We start from the raw sequence: 15482 nt of genomic DNA on the forward strand, positions 1-15482 counted from the left end.
TTGCTTGTTTACTGAAAAATGAGAATTTTAAAAGGAAATATTTTAAATTTTGAAGGAGTTACAAAGGTACTACAAAATTCATTTCCTCAAGGAGTCTGTATTCTAGTTAGGGGTTCAAAACATAAACATATGTAAAAATTAAATATCAATGCAAGAGCTGAAGACTATTAGAAGTATAAGAGAATAATACCAACAATAAATAATGCTGCAGAAGTCTGGAAAGATAACAGAGTTGGAAGGATGTAGAAATGGTTCATGGACATGGTTTGGATCTTAAAGAGTAAGGAAGGGATTCCAAGAAGCTAATCAGTCTAAGCAAAAATGGGAGGTAAGATTGTCTAACAAATATTTTGGGGTAATGGGGAGTAAACCAGTTTGGCTAGGGGGTAGCATATTTCAAGATACATCCTTAGTTTATTGAAGCTGATACCCAGGACAACTATACCTCTACATAAAATGTCACTGGGAGCTACCTAACTAATTTTCTGTCCTTAGATCTTAACCCTTAGTAGACCAGAATTTCTAGAATTATACATTTCTCTAAGATTTTTTCCAGATGTAGTAGCCCATTAACTTCTAAATCCTTTGGTCTGGGGGCAGCTGAGTAGCTCAGTGGATTGAGAGCCAGGTCTAGAGATGGGAGATCCTAGGTTCAAATCTGGCCTCAGACACTTCCCAACTGTGTGACCCTGGCAAGTCACTTGACCCCCATTGCCTAGCCCTTACCACTCTTCTGCCTTGGAGCCAATAAACAGTAAAAAATCCTTTGGTCTGACTCATGGTACCATATGGAATAAAAGGCAAAGATAACTGTTTTGAAGTATTTTATTATTTTTATAAAAAATTATTTTCTTATTTACATATCAAAAGTGGAAAAAAGTTATATGATTACATACAAACTGCTTCAAGAAAATTTGGATCAACATTTTGGTATCACATTGTAGATTCTATATGTAACTTTCACCATCCAGTGCAAAATGAAAAATTAGTGAAGATAAAGGAAGACCCTCATACATAGTGGGGCGATTGAGCTTCTACCATGTCATATCTATATTCCATTCCATGTAATTAGAAGTGTGCAATTAAAAAAATACTTATTTCTCTCCTCTTGACCGCCATGGCATACCTCCAGAGACTCTGAAATGGATTTCCAGAGACCTAACTAACCTTCTTGCCATAGGTGGTGTTAATTTTGGCCACAAGGTGGCACTGCAGGCCTCATTACACACTAAATAGTATGGGGTTTTTCTTCCCTTAATAAGCTCAGTGGTTTTTGCCAATTGTGTAGCCAAGGGCTACAGAGCCTCATTGATATTCTCTCCTACACAAAAGCAGAACAAGTGCAAAATAACAATACTAATACATGAATATATTAAATTTTCCTTGACGTGTGTCACACACACACACACACACACACACACACACACACACACACGCTTCTCCTGTTCCCAGAAAATGAAATTGGAGAAGATCCATTCACATCTATCTGGCTCTTAGCAAAATATCAGGTCCTCTGAGTAAGCAAACATCTTAAGAGTCCAAAGACATCTGCATCTTGTTTTCTAGGGAGGTTACTGTGCCAAAGTGAGTCTTGGTGCCATCTAGAGAGTCCTTCTGCCCATCCTTAGAAGTCCTCTTATTCAAGGGGGGAAGAAGGTCAATATCTATTTAGAATTTAGGATTAAAGGATGTTCTTTCTACTGACCTCTGGTCTGGTGCCAGCCTCTTCAGCAGTGGCAGACAATACAAGAACGAAAGCAACATGACTGGGAAACAGATAGCTTCTACCAAGCACACCAAAGGTCCCATCAGTCTTTGTTTTTTTCCTTTTTAGGGTTTTAGTGGGACCCAGGGGACAGAGAGATGACCAAACAAAAACAGATGTCCAAATGATCCTGCAAAGTCTTAGCAGTTTGGCTTGGGACCCTCTGGAAATTGTTTCACTGTCTGCCTCCTGGTTTGTGTGAGAGGCCAAGATTTGAGGGTAAGATTAAAAGGGAAAGGTGTTTTTGTTTGTTTGTTTGTTTGTTTTGAGGGGGGAGTGTCTTTTTCTAGAAAGAAATGAGAAAAGTCATTTATTTCTTCAGAGGATCTTTTTGTGTATATCACTCTTTAGTTCAGTTCCAAATGAGTGTTCCCCTATCCCAGGGGTAAGGCCTGATCTCTTAGGGTTCCATCACTTGTCCCATGAAGAGAATTGTTTCTAGAGGAGATAAAAGGAATTGCAGAATTTTAGAATCAAAAAAAAAAATCTTACAGATCATTTAATACAACTTTAATTTATGAAGAAAGTAAAGCTTAAAATAAATAACTTGTCAATGATCTTACATCTAGCTGGTGTCAGAGTTGAGAGTAGAGCTTAAACCTTGACTACCAACCCAGCACTCTTCTACTTCATTATAGTGCTCTCCAATTAGGAAGATAAATATAACCAAGTGGTGACTAAAGAAACGCTTCCTTAGAGACTCTCTAAGAACAGAGGTGACTTTTTTTTTTTTTTTTTTTTTAGACTGCCCTGCCCAAGGCAGAATAGAACAATCCTCAGAGTGTTCTGGTATTTTCTTTTTTTTTTAACCTTTACTTCCCATCTTAGAATCAATACTGTATGTTTGTAGTAATGGCATGACAGTGGGGTTTAAGTGACTTGCCCAGGGGCAAATAGCTAAAAAGTATCTGAAGCAATCTTGGCATTTTCTAATCCCTTACCTGTGGGGTTGTGTCTGACTACAAAGAGGAAGGGCCGATCCACAATGATCTCCTGGGGAGCCATTCGAGCAGAGACAACAATGGCTGGAAGAAAATAAAAATAAAAATAAAAAATAAAAACAACCTGTTAAAGCATAAGAACATAAGATTTGCCACCCCACCAGATAAATCTGGCTTATTCTGTCTTGATAATAGGATTGAAGGATGATTTGGAAGAAGGTCTAGCTTTCTTCCCCCATTAAAACATGCAAGCCCAATAACCTTGGAACAATTAGGTATATCCCCTGAAATATCCTGCTTTCTCTTAACCTTTTAAAGCTCAGTTAATTGTGTCTTTAAGACTCTTTTTCAAATTATATACATTATCAGCCTGTACCACTGTTTCAGGTTTATATAGTTGTAGATCTAGAGCTAGAAGGCAAACTTCTCAATTTAATTGGTGAGAAAACTAAATGGGATTAAGTAATTTGTCCATGGTAATACAGAGAGTAAGTATCTGAAAAGGGATTTGAATCCAGATCATCTGACTAAAGAGCTGGTTTTCTTTTCCTCTTTTTTTCTCCTTGCCCCCCAAGTTTCACCTGTTTACTACCCATTGTTTAAGAACTAGTCTTTGGAGACTTTTCAATAACCAGTCCTATAAGAATTACAGAGTCTTAGTCGGGTCCTAAGGAAACCAGGAACCCCACTGTTAGTGAAATGTGATTGTAGAAAGTCTTGCTAATGGATGAATGAGAACTATATCTCCTTCCTTGATCAAAGAAGTTGCTGCTTTGTGAAGAGGATCATCTTGAATTGGGAACTAAATTTAGTCCACAGTGAGTTGAACTTGGGAGACAAGGCCACACCCTAACTTATTTTAGGGGAACAAGAGCCTGGTTAAATCTTTTAACTGTTCCTTGTATCTTTGGAACGAGCCTTCCCAGGGCCTCAAGTTTATTTAAAGAACTGCCCCCTTTGCCTTGATTCTGAGCCAACTTACCAGTGGTTGAGGATGCCACAGTACCACTCTCATTCACCTCAATCTTCACCTTTTGTAAGGCCTGGGATACATAGAGCATTTCTTTGTCTGAGACAGAAATATACACAAGGGCCTGTCAGCCTGCTTTCTCAATGATGCCTTCCCCCACCCTCTCTTCACAATCCAAAATGATTTAAGCTTCCAGAGGCAGGAAGAAGAACCAAGGCAATGCATGGAGGATTCCTTACCAGAAAGTCTGGAGAAATCTGCCTGCCCTGGCTTGAACATGTCCTTCATCCCCAAGTTCTCCAGAGGCCTTTTCAGGTCAGCTTCACTCTCTAGGGAAAACCTGCAAAATCAGAAGACATAGCTCAAGTTCAGGACATACATCATTAGCAGAATCTAGGCTCCTAGACTGGTGCTGGTCAATAACCTTGTTCTTAATCTACTGCAGGGCAGCTAGGTAGCTCTGTGGACAGAGAGCCAGGCCTGGTTTTAGGAGGTCCTGAGTTTAAATCTGGCCTCAGATGCTTCTCAGGGAAATCACTTAACCCCAATTGCCTAGCCCTTGTTACTTTCTGTCTTGGAACAGACACATAATATTGATTTTAAGATAGAAGGTAAGGGTTAAAAAAAAAAAACAATCTACTGCCTTCACTGCCAAGAGATAATACAGAACTTGTAGAAAGAGTAGAGCTTTGCTTTCATTATATTATTTTGGCATCTCTGTGAAGGATGGATTTGAGAAGGGATATACTGAAGACACGGAGACAGGTTGATTAGTAGACTATGACAATAGTTTTGAAGAAGTGATTAAAAACCTTAGTGACAGTAGATATTGGAGATTCTATGGAAGTAGAATTAATGTGACTTTGCAAATGTAGGTGAGGGAAAGATAAAAGTCAAAAATCTCTCCAAGTTTACAAGTAAGAGTGAGCTTCAACACCAGTATACCTCCACTAGATATCTATTGGTACATTGAACACAAGAAAATTTGGAGGAGGGATTTATCTATTCATTCATTCGTTTGTTTGTTTGTTTGTTTGTTTGTTTGTTTGTTTATCTATCTATCTATCTATCTATCTATCTATCTATCTATCTATCTATCTATCTATCTATCTATCTATCTGTTTGATTATTTGGAGTCAATACTGTGTATTGGCTCCAAGGCAGAAGAGTGGTAAGGGCTAAGCAATGGGGGTTAAGTGACTTGCCCAGGGTCACACAGCTAGGAGGTGTCTGAGGTCAGATTTGAAGGTAGGACCTCCTGTCTCTAGGATTGGCTCTCAATCCACTGAGCCACCCAGCTGCTCCCAAGAGATTAATTTAGAAGAAAAGAGAATTAGATCTGGTTTATACATGTTGAATTTTAAATGTTGATTGAAGATGTGTAGCAAGCATTTGGAAAATATAGGATTGGAGTTTTGGAGATAAATTATATATATATTGGAGATAAATAGATATATAGTTTTGGAAGTCACGGCCAATAATTTGATCTCTTTTCTTAAATAAATCAGAAAATTTGGCATTGTTTTACCTAGTCTCGTTGGGAGCCAAGGGCAAATTCTTGTGAAAGGACATCTCAAGAAAAAAATTCTGTTTGTAGATTTTGTTTTCTAGAATCAGTCATAAAGAGACCTCAAGCAGGGAGGCTTTTGAGCTCTTCAGTTCTCACCAGGATATGACTGATTGCCACAATTTTTGTTTTTAAAAAAAGAAGGAAAAAAGCACAAAAAAGTCTGTCAGCTATTGTAAGCATCTGAAAAACTGGGGCAGACACAGGGAAAGGTTTCCCTGGTGTTCTGAAATTATCTAACCTCAGCTTTAATCACCCCATCTTCCCTCTTTAGAAGGGTTTTTATAAATTTGCTTTGCCAACTGAGACTACCCAAGAACTGTAGGTTAAGTTTAATAATATGATAAAAGAAATTATATTTTGCTTCCCCCCTTTTCTTTTAAAAATTTGAAGAGTTGGACAGATCTTTAAAAAAAAAAATTGATGGCCCCAATCTGCCCTACTCTCACTCTTCCACTGTAGATTTCTATTTTCTTATGACTGATTCAGGAAGGCTCACCAGAAACAGAGGAGGGACTGTTTTTAATCAGTTCCAGACCACCAGAAATTTTTATTAGAATCTCAAAGCCTGGGGAGGCACTAATAGGAAGTCTCAAGAGAATCCTGAATTTATCTTGAGGGCAAAGAGAGTTTACTAGGGACTGATATAAATAGTAAAGGAGGGCTTTAGGGGAAAGTTTTTAGGACTTACTTGGGCAGAACTAGGAGACGGGGTGCTGTAGTCATATTGCCCTTCCACTGATTGATGAGCTGGGCATCTAAAATGTTGGTGAGGGCAGAGAGGGTCATTTCCTTTTCATAAGGGGCAGCAATGAACATGCTGAGAGTGTCACCATGATAGGGCAGTTCCACAATGTCATAGTAGTGCCCACTGGGGGTCAAGAACTCAGCTAAAAAGAACAAGAAAATTGCATGAGAAAAAGGTCTATTGATGATGAAAACAGTCATTGCAATTCAACCCTCCCCCAGGGGGGAATCCTATGTGGTCTCTTAAAAGTTTCTCAAGCTATATTCCTGGAATTCACTTTTAAGTTTCTTTCATTTTCCATTCCATTCCTCCCTCCTACTCTTCTGCCTATCACCAGGGTGTACCATCACAATATCTTTAGATTTCAGCTGTCTCTTTTTAGCCTTTTTATTTTCCCCTCCCTTTCCACCTCCTCACCTAATTATAACCTGAGGATCTGCTTCTTCAGTACTATCCACCTCAATTTTCCCACCCTCCATCCCCATTGCAGCAAGATTTTCTGGGTGAAAAAGACTTTTTTTTCAAGCTAGAGAGAGAATGGAAAAAGCACTGGGTTGAGAACTCAGAACATTTGAGCTTAAGTCAGATAAGGCTCCCCATTATTCATTTCTGAATAATAAAATTATTTAGTATTAGAAGAAAAAGGGTGGGCATATGCACTTACCACAGTTGAACTTGTTGGTCTGGGCCATCATGGGCACAGAGACAGTGCTTCCATCAGATTTGTGGAAGAGGCGATGGTGGGTGCCCTTTGTTGGAAAAGGCAACTTCCATTGGCCTTTGAAGTAGAGTGCATTGACCAACACCATTTTGGTCAACTGGTCCACAGTCCCCTCTCCCAGCAAGTTGCTGATCATACCTAAGCAGAAAAGAGAAAATTTGATCATTGGACGGCTGCTAAGATTTCAATTCACTTCTTATTTATTGCTCCTCCCCAGGCTTAAACTCCCTGCTGGATATATTTGGAGAGGTGCTCAAAGTTGGAAGAGCTCTCAGAGGTTATCCAGGCTAATCTCTGCCTATCCAAGAATCTCTTCTATAACCTCCTCCACAAATGGTTTTCCAGGCTTTTCTTTTCTTTTTTAAACTCTTACATTCCATCTTAGAATCAATACTAAGTATCAGTTCTAAGACAGAAAAGTGGTAAGGGTTATGCAATTGGGGTTAGGTGACTTGCCCAGGGTTACACAGCTAAGACATATGTGAGATCACATTTGAACCCAGGACCCCCTATCCCCAGGCCTGACTTTCTATCTACTGAGTCACCTACCTGCCTTCAGGTTTTTCTTGAAAAACTACAAGTGAAGGGTAGGTCACAACCTCCTACACAGCTGATGCTACTTTTTTCTTCCAGTTGATTCTCATATGGCATGATGCCTTTTATCATGCTAGTCACTCTCTTTTGGACACTCAGTGTCCTTCCTAAAATGGGCCTCCAGAACTGAACATAAAATCTCAGATGTGGTCTCATCAGGACATAGTACAATGGAACCATCACCTCCCTCAGCTTGGACATATTAATGAAAAAATAATTAATACAACTACTCTGTTTTAGGCTCAAGTCTTCCAGAAACAACTTTAATCTAATATAAAATTACTCTGTCTAAACTGTTATAGACTGCATGAAACTTATTTCAAAGGATATTTCAGAAAGGCAATCTAAGGCCATCCTGGGAACAGCCAGGTGATTTAGAGGAAGGAGATCTATGCTAACTTCTTAGTCAAGATCTGTAGCCTTTTTCATCCCTTAGGCAGAACCATTAAGAATTAAGTTTACTTATTTTCAGCCTCTCTTAGCCATTCCAAAAGATCTTGATATTCTAACAAGGCTCATTTTTTTGTGACTAAGTCTTCCTTAACTGGCCCCAGTGTTTGGCATAATATTGAGGAAAGGGGGAAACTGCTGTTAATTGGGACAGTTGCTGTACAAAATTTTGGTTGAAAATTTGTTTTTAATAGGCCAACTATAACATTGTACTTCAATATTATTTTACCAGCTCCATCTATTTGACAGGTATATAAAACCAAAGCCAGACAAAGAATCAATTAAGTGGCTCAGTGGATAAAAGAGTCAAAGAAACCTAGTTCAAATTCTGCCATAGATACTTACTACTTGTATGACTCTGGTCAAGTTTCCTAATTGCTCTTGGCCTTAGTTTCTTTATCTGTGAAATATGGGTAATGAGAGTACCTATGTCACAAGCTTGTATTCAGGGTCAAGTACTCCATTAATTTTAGTGCCATATAATTGCTAGCTATTAAAATAAAGATGGCAGTATACCTATTGGATCTTTTTCTGTTGTTTTCTTACAAGTGATTCTTTCCAAATAATTAAATACCTTAATGACAAACATATTCTTGTTACAGTGTATACACATATATTTTAATGATGAATTAAAGTATTTACCTAAAATAGTCTCCAAAGCAGCCACAAGAACTGCTAAAAGACTTTAAATCAGATTACTGTTAATACCAAACTGCTGAAAGCCAGTCTTGACTACTAAACTCATATATTCAGCTCTAAATGAACCTTTTTTTTTTTTTAATCCTTACCTTCTGTCTTAGAATCAATTCTGTGTACTGATATTAAGGTAAAGGAATGGTAAGAGCTAGGCAATGGGGATTAAGTGACTTGCCCAAGGTCACACAACTAGGAAGTATTTGAGGCCATATTCGAACCCAGGATTTCCTGTCTCTATGCCTGCCTCTATTCACTGAGCCACCTCAATGCCCCAAAGCTTTGCTTCTAAGAGAGTTTGAGGCAAAAAGGACAGGTAGTTATGCTAGTAATTTTTCCGTTGTCCAGAGAAGATGTGGCATATCAGAGCAAACAGACTATACCATCTCCAGGTCAGAGAGATTGTTAATCAATTCCTCAAGAATAAACTGTGAAAGATTTAACTGAAATTGTGAATTGTATTGCATTGGAACAGCCAGCTACATTTATTGTTAGGAACCTTCTGTATCTTCCTACATTACTGACTACAAATGTATTTTTTTTTTAATCCTTACTTTCTGTCTTAGTAACAAGTCTAAGACAAAAGGGCAAGGGCTAAGCAATTGGAGTTAAATGACTTGCTCAGAGTCACATAGCTAGGAAATATCTGAAGTCACATTTGAACCCAGGTCCTCTTGATTCTAGGCTTGGAATCCACTGAGCCATCTAACTGTCCCTACAAATATATTATTTAAGAAAGTATTTTTAAGTATCCATACTGGTATACAAAATTTCCACATATGAATAAATTGTTACCCTTGGTGACCATACATATTGTGTAAATGGAATTAGCTCATCCTCATTCATACTTTAGACTTTAACCACCAGGAATAATGTCACCCCACCCAACTTAGAATTAAGTGTGGACAGGGGAGGTCTGTGACCCACATGTGATAGTAAGTGATAAATCAAAAACAAGTGACTGCCCCCTGGGCAGTCCAAAGCAGTGTTGAGGTTGCTATTTGTCCACGTGAAACTGGAGGTGGACATAGGAAGTGATGAAAGCTGCTATCTTTTAAATATGATGGTAACTGCCTGTTGGGGGGCTTTTGGTGCTTTGAAGTTGGTGTTGAAGGAGCTCAGATGTGACCTCAGACTGCTTCCTTTTGAATTGTCACATGGGTAAGTTAGGCTGACTCTCTTTCTCTTCCCTTGGCGTTTCTGAAGGCTCTAGCCTCAAGGAGGCCTTTCTTCTTAGAGGAGGCCTTGTGGCTAGAAGCCTTATTTAATTAACCTCTGTGCCCCCTCTGCTGGGGCCTCTAAGCCTCCCTGGTTTGGGCCTCTGGTCCAGGCCAGAGTTTCTCTCTCTCATTTTCCCTACCTTCATCCTTCTTAAGTGTAAATAAACTACCATAAAAGTCATCCTGACTTGGGTCTCTTTTATTTTGAAATTAAGTAATTGATTTCTGGCTACCAATCTTTAATATCCAGTCCAACCATAATAATTCCCATTTCCCCCTCAATATCCCTTATAATTATATTGCTGCATTTTGCATGGTAATAGATCTAGCATGTTTCCTAGTACTGGCAATCTGAGAATGGGAGAATATTGCCAGTTTATTACAGAATCTAAAATGGGGAAAGAAAATGACCCTTTCTTTAACATTTAGCTTTCCAATGTTTTCATTGCTCTAAGACTACAGCTGCCTAATTGATACAACCCAACTAGATCTTACACTTGAATATCCTTACCACTTTGGAGAGATAAGCAAGTTTTAATTGGATATTTCTGAATAAAGCCAACCCTTCAATTTCAGTATGGAATGTACATAAAGGCCTAGAAAGAGACCACTAGAAAAGTATTTTTTTTTAATGACAGGAACTTGTTGAATTAGTACTAGATGATGTGGGGTATATGCCACATCATTTCTGCACTAGGCAAACCATATGAAAACTGTCCTCACTAAATGAATGAATGACTAAATTGTCTAATAGGCTGGAATACTCTAATGAGACAGAGCAATGCTCTGAAGTTCTGTTTTTTTAGATGGCCAGCTGTGAGCCATATGTGGTGACCTCATTTATCAAGGTTAGCTAGACAGTTCAAGGAATCAAGGATTCTAACAGTTCTTTGACCATGAAGTTATGTTGGGAGATTCTCAGGCTATGAGGAGAATGCAGCCAGCCATTCACATGCTTTATGGCCCCATTAAGGGAGTCTGGACCCTGACTCAGGGATGCTGGAAAGGATGAATATGGAACTGAGTAGTCTGTTGTGATGATGTGAGCTCAAACCTCCAGGAAGTCCTTGCTCCTGCCAGATATTTGGTATAGGATAGAGAACCATCTTGCTGTAGTCTGCATACCATTTTGAAATGGGGATATAACTGTAATGTTTAATAAGACTTGTTGGATTCAACAATAATAGTAAGTATACTCTCCAGATGAAGTCATTAGTTATATTGGAAGGAGTTTCTGAATTCAGAATACTTATTCTATCATAACTGATATTTCTATATTATTCTATATAAATAAGACCTCTGCTTTTCTTGGTCTTCTTACCTTTTGTGTGCCTCTGTACCCAATCATTCATGATAAACCGGGCCCTCTCCCCTTCAGTGAAGTCCACCTGCTTAACCATGCTCCGGAATACTTTGAAGAAGTAGGGCATGAAGCCCTGGACAAGCTCCATATCACGTTGGATGAAGATGGCATTGGCTGTACTGAATTCATCTTTGTTACAAGGTGCCATGAGCTCCTTATAGAGCTTTCGGAGTGCAGGGGACAAGCCTTTCTCTATACGGTAGGAGGAAAGAGAAGACACATCAAGTTTATAGAATCAGAGGCTCCTTAGATCCTGTCACAGACAGACTGACTCCCAACCCCTTTCAGATCAAGCATATCGCTTCTCATACATCTCCAGGGAAGGGGATTCTGTATCTTCCCTTACTCCCTGCCTTACTTCATCAAACCCTTTTGTAACTTCCATGGTTGGCCTCTGGATCTCCTGAGGTTCTTTTTCTTTTTGTTTATGTTGTGAAGCTTCAAATTTGCCCTGAAACTAATCAAAGTTTAAATTCTGGTGGATGTGGTCAGAAAAAGTCCCTGTATCTTAGCAACATGTGAGTTTATCCTGGTCAGCTGAGTCTTCCCTCAGCCTAGGTGAATAATAGTATATAATAGCATCCAGGACACCTTATTAATTGCCTAATTCAGCCACATCATCACACCAATGAGGAGATGGAGGTTCAGTTAATTTAAGTCACTTGCTCAAGGACACAAAGCTAACCTTCCCCCTCTTTTCCTTCCCACTCCTAACCAGGAAGGTCTCTCACCTTCAATGTTGTATTCCATTGCAGCATGGATCTGCTCCCTAGTGTTCCCTCCAGTTGTCAGTTGCAGCATGGCCAACACTGAGGCTATTCCATAGGGTGAAAAGACCACATTGCCATCTCCAGAAGTCTGGGCCACTTCCCGAAACACCTTCATCCCAAAGTCTGTGACCATTTGGGATACCTGAGGATTGTATTGAGGTAAAGAATCCCCTACACCAATTATAAGGACCAAGGAGAGACAGGCAAAGGCCCTTGAGAACTTCATCCTAGAGCAGGAAAAGGGACAAGATGAAAAATCTCAGGAAATCTCTGCAGAAAAAGAAGAAATTTGACAAAACTGAGGCCAAGGAATGAGGGAGAGAAAGAGAACCTTTTATCTGTTTTTAGCAGAAGGGCAGAGAGGAGAGTGGTAGTATAGACAGAATAAGATAGCCAGAGCTGTGTGGAAAATTCAAGGAATAGACACCTAGCCACTTCTTTTACTCTGATTCTTTTTTTTTCTTTCTTTCTTTTAAAACCTTACCTTCTGTTTTAGTATCGATTCTGAGACAGAAGAGCAGCAAGACTAGGCAATTAGAGTGAAGTGACTTGCCTAAAGTCACATAACTAGGAAGTATCTGATACCATAATGGAACCGAGGTCCTTCCAATTCCAAGCCTGACTGTGCTACTTGGCTGCCCTTCTTTTACTGATTCTTGATCCTTCCAAGATCCTAGTTGCTCTGTACTTTACTATTCTTGACTGACCGTGGTCCTTTGAAAAACTTGGAGAAGGGCTTCCATTCCCTCCTTCCTTCCCACCTACAGAATAAATTATAGGAGTATCTCTTCATAGTGAATTTCACTTTCTCAAAGTAATCTTCATGAAAAGAAGGCTCTCTTTTTTTCTTCTTTTGGCCAAGGGAGAAAACAAGCATTTGAGGAAGGTGGTAGGGAACTCAGAAAGTGGGAGGTGGAAGGGATCAGCTCATATAGTTTAATGTCTGTCCTTTTGTTCCAGATTCTGGCCACTAATCCTTTCTTCCTCATCAATACTATCCAGGTCATTCTACTGAATGATGTTTTCTACACCTCAAAAGTCAAAGGAGAAAAACAGCTACCAGTTTTGGTACCTGGGCCAAGGAGACAGGGAGTGCAGTTTTTATCCTGGCTAAAGCAAAGGAAAATGAAAGGACATGGACTCTCCCTTACCTGATAGTTTTCAAAAATCTCTTCAAGGAATTGATGGTGGCTACTGTCACTGACTCCCTTAACTTCTTGTCCAGCTGTGGCTGTGGAACCCTGTGTAGAACAGGAGCTGGTGTGAAGCTCTGGGTGGAGCAGTTGTTCAGGAGATGTGGTTATTCTCCTCAGGCCTACGGACTCCTCTTTTTATAACCCCTCCAGGCAGGAAGTCTGATGAACTCATTCAAGGGCTTCCCCACCCACTTTCCAAAGGTTCTGGAAATCAGCCCAGACACCAAGTCTGGTACTTCCTCACTCCAGACTGAGAGGGAATATATGTGTAAGTCTGCATGCTTGTAAGCACATGTGTGTCTATGTGTAAGTTCACATGTGTCTATGAGATTATAAGAAGGAAATGCTTCCTAGCTTAATAGAACTTCAATCACCCCCACCCCACCCCCTCACACAGACATGTTTTGTCTCTTCTCTTCAGTCCTCTCTCCTTTAGCCCCTTGCCACTCTGTCCCCAGCAGTGCCAACACTAATTAGGGATGACTGACATTCTTGGTAACCTTATTCAGTTAAACACGGAAAAGGCAATTCAGCCTTTTTCTTTTTTCCCAAGGAGGAGAGGGCTAGCAATGAATTTGCCAAAAAAAAAAAATTGGAGTTGGAAGGTCATCTGCCCAATTCCCTGATTTTATAAATGAGGAAATGGGACTAGAGAGAATTGACCTATATATAGGAAATAATTGATAGAGAGTTGGAACTGAATGCAGGACTTTTCTTGTATTATTATTTTTTATGTAATATTTTGTTTCCCCCCATTATATGTAAAAAACAACTTTTAACGAATTTTTCTGTTTAGAATTCCAAATTCTCTCCCTTCTGACTTTCCCTTCTTCCTTCCTTGCCCTCCTCCCTCCCCTGAGACACTAATTATTCTAATATAGATTTTACATCACATCATTCTTTATATAATTAATCTGAGATGTCACTGATATGGGTAATCTCTTCAGTAGTATAAGTTAAAGCCAATTCATGCCTTTTCATCCTGGGCCCATATTCATTCTCTTCCCTCCCTCAAAGATTTTCCACTATAATTGGAAGCCAACTACCTTCTTTCCCACTTAGCCTTCAGAGAAGGCATTCTTCTCTACCTTTGGAGCACAAGTGTGCTTTAGAGGTATCACCACCACCAAAGGGTTTATAGAATGCCTCCTAGTCAGTGGTTGTCAACATTCCCCTTGATCAATGATTTCCAAGCTTTTGGGGGTGCCTCAGAGCCTTTCATGGAGTCCTTCAGGTCAAAACTATTTTCATAATGCTAATATATAGTTTGCTTAATTAAATTCTCCTTTTCCAACTACATATCTATATGAGGTCAGATTTCTTTCATATACTTCAACCTAATCAATATAACACAACAGATTAAATACAGGAGCTGATATGAAATTCTAGTTGCCTGTTATTAAGCCAGACAAATAGAAGTTTAGAAAAATATGTGAAACAGTGCCAGTCATCACACTGATTTTTTTGGGGGGAATATAGTTATTTTTCATTAAAATGTTATTTATATTCATATATAATGTTTATTATTTAAAATTAATGGATATTTTAAATTTTATTATTTTTAATTTCTTATGTGGTAGCTATTAATAAATATGTCATACCCCAAATAAACAAAAGCTCTTTAGGGTCCTCACTAATTTTAAAGAGTCTATAAGGGTCCTGAAATCACAAGGAAAGAATAGAGCTGGCAGCAGTTTTCCCACTAAACTTCTATTGCTCTCTCTTTTGTTTGCCTGTCTGTCCATTTGCCAGTCCTTGATGATGCAGGGGTGACTCCTCTGCCCTCCAGGAACCCATTCTCAGAAAGTTGGTGTGTTCAGACTTTGGTGGGGCCCTTTCAGGCGAGGTCTTGTGTCAGCAGCTTCGTCTGGCTAGAGCTTTAGGTGTGTTGCTTAGGGAGGTAAAGTCTGAAAGGGTGTAGAGATTACCATGGTGAATACCTGGAATGGGACCAAGAATCAAACCCCAAACTTCATTCTTCTTTGACTGACTTGCCATTATATCTGGAGAGAAATGATGTCCCTCTCCAGGGGAGGGAGTAAAGTAGCAGATGGAGAGAGATGTGGAGATGGTTAATTGTGCACTTTAGTAAATTTGTGGAGTATTAGGATTTGGGGAGAGAGGATGATAGAACTGATTCTAAATGTGTGTGTGGTATATGTGTGTGTGTGTGTGTGTGTGTGTGTGTGTGTGTGTGTGTGTGTGTGTGTTAGAGAGGCCTTAAGCCTAATGCTTAGAGAATGGGTATAGGTTGGGGTTTCTTTGTAGGATTCCTTGTAAGAGTTTAAAAAAAAAAAAGTTTCCCAAGGTGAGGAGCTCTTGGCTCTTCCGCCTTATATAACAATAGTTGACAGTGTAGTAAAATGAACCCTGGTTCTTGAGTGAGGAAATTGGGCTGAAATTATGCCTTTGATATTTACAACCTATATGATACTAAGCAACTCACTCCCCCCACCCCCACCCCCCATACACTCAAGGCCTTGG

At 39.4% G+C, this 15482-nt stretch overlaps 1 protein-coding gene across 3 annotated transcripts; it reads right to left on the reverse strand.

Moving 5' to 3' along the window:
* Nucleotides 1-2044: 2044 nt before the first annotated feature.
* Nucleotides 2045-11848, reverse strand: SERPINE1 (serpin family E member 1). Of its 3 annotated transcripts, XM_044673754.1 has the most exons (9): nucleotides 11764-11848; nucleotides 10991-11224; nucleotides 6656-6850; nucleotides 5935-6133; nucleotides 3916-4016; nucleotides 3681-3775; nucleotides 2868-2880; nucleotides 2707-2790; nucleotides 2045-2203 (listed from the first exon to the last, which is right to left on the reverse strand). In XM_044673754.1, exons 1-9 carry the CDS (start codon nucleotides 11831-11833, stop codon nucleotides 2166-2168), a joined length of 1029 nt encoding a protein of 342 aa, XP_044529689.1. In that variant the 5' UTR covers nucleotides 11834-11848; the 3' UTR covers nucleotides 2045-2165. The 3 variants fall into 3 exon arrangements, with proteins under 3 accessions (XP_044529689.1, XP_044529687.1, XP_044529688.1); XM_044673752.1 differs by lacking the exon at nucleotides 2868-2880 and having other exon boundaries at nucleotides 3689-3775; XM_044673753.1 differs by lacking the exon at nucleotides 2868-2880 and having other exon boundaries at nucleotides 3656-3775.
* Nucleotides 11849-15482: the final 3634 nt, after the last annotated feature.

Source organism: Gracilinanus agilis, chromosome 4 (genome assembly GCF_016433145.1).
Source record: "Gracilinanus agilis isolate LMUSP501 chromosome 4, AgileGrace, whole genome shotgun sequence".
Classification (NCBI taxonomy): Eukaryota; Metazoa; Chordata; class Mammalia; order Didelphimorphia; family Didelphidae; genus Gracilinanus; species Gracilinanus agilis.

What these genes read in the sequence shown, in the direction of transcription:
- SERPINE1 (XM_044673753.1), bottom strand. Translation starts at nt 11,833, where the DNA reads ATGCTGCAACTGACAACTGGAGGGAACACTAGGGAGCAGATCCATGCT. An exon ending in AATGGAATACAACATTGAAG is followed by an intron (nt 11,225 to 11,763) that starts GTGAGAGACCTT and finishes CCTACCGTATAG; the next exon opens with AGAAAGGCTTGTCCCCTGCA. An exon ending in AGTCAGACACAACCCCACAG is followed by an intron (nt 2,204 to 2,706) that starts GTAAGGGATTAG and finishes TATCTCCTCTAG; the next exon opens with AAACAATTCTCTTCATGGGA.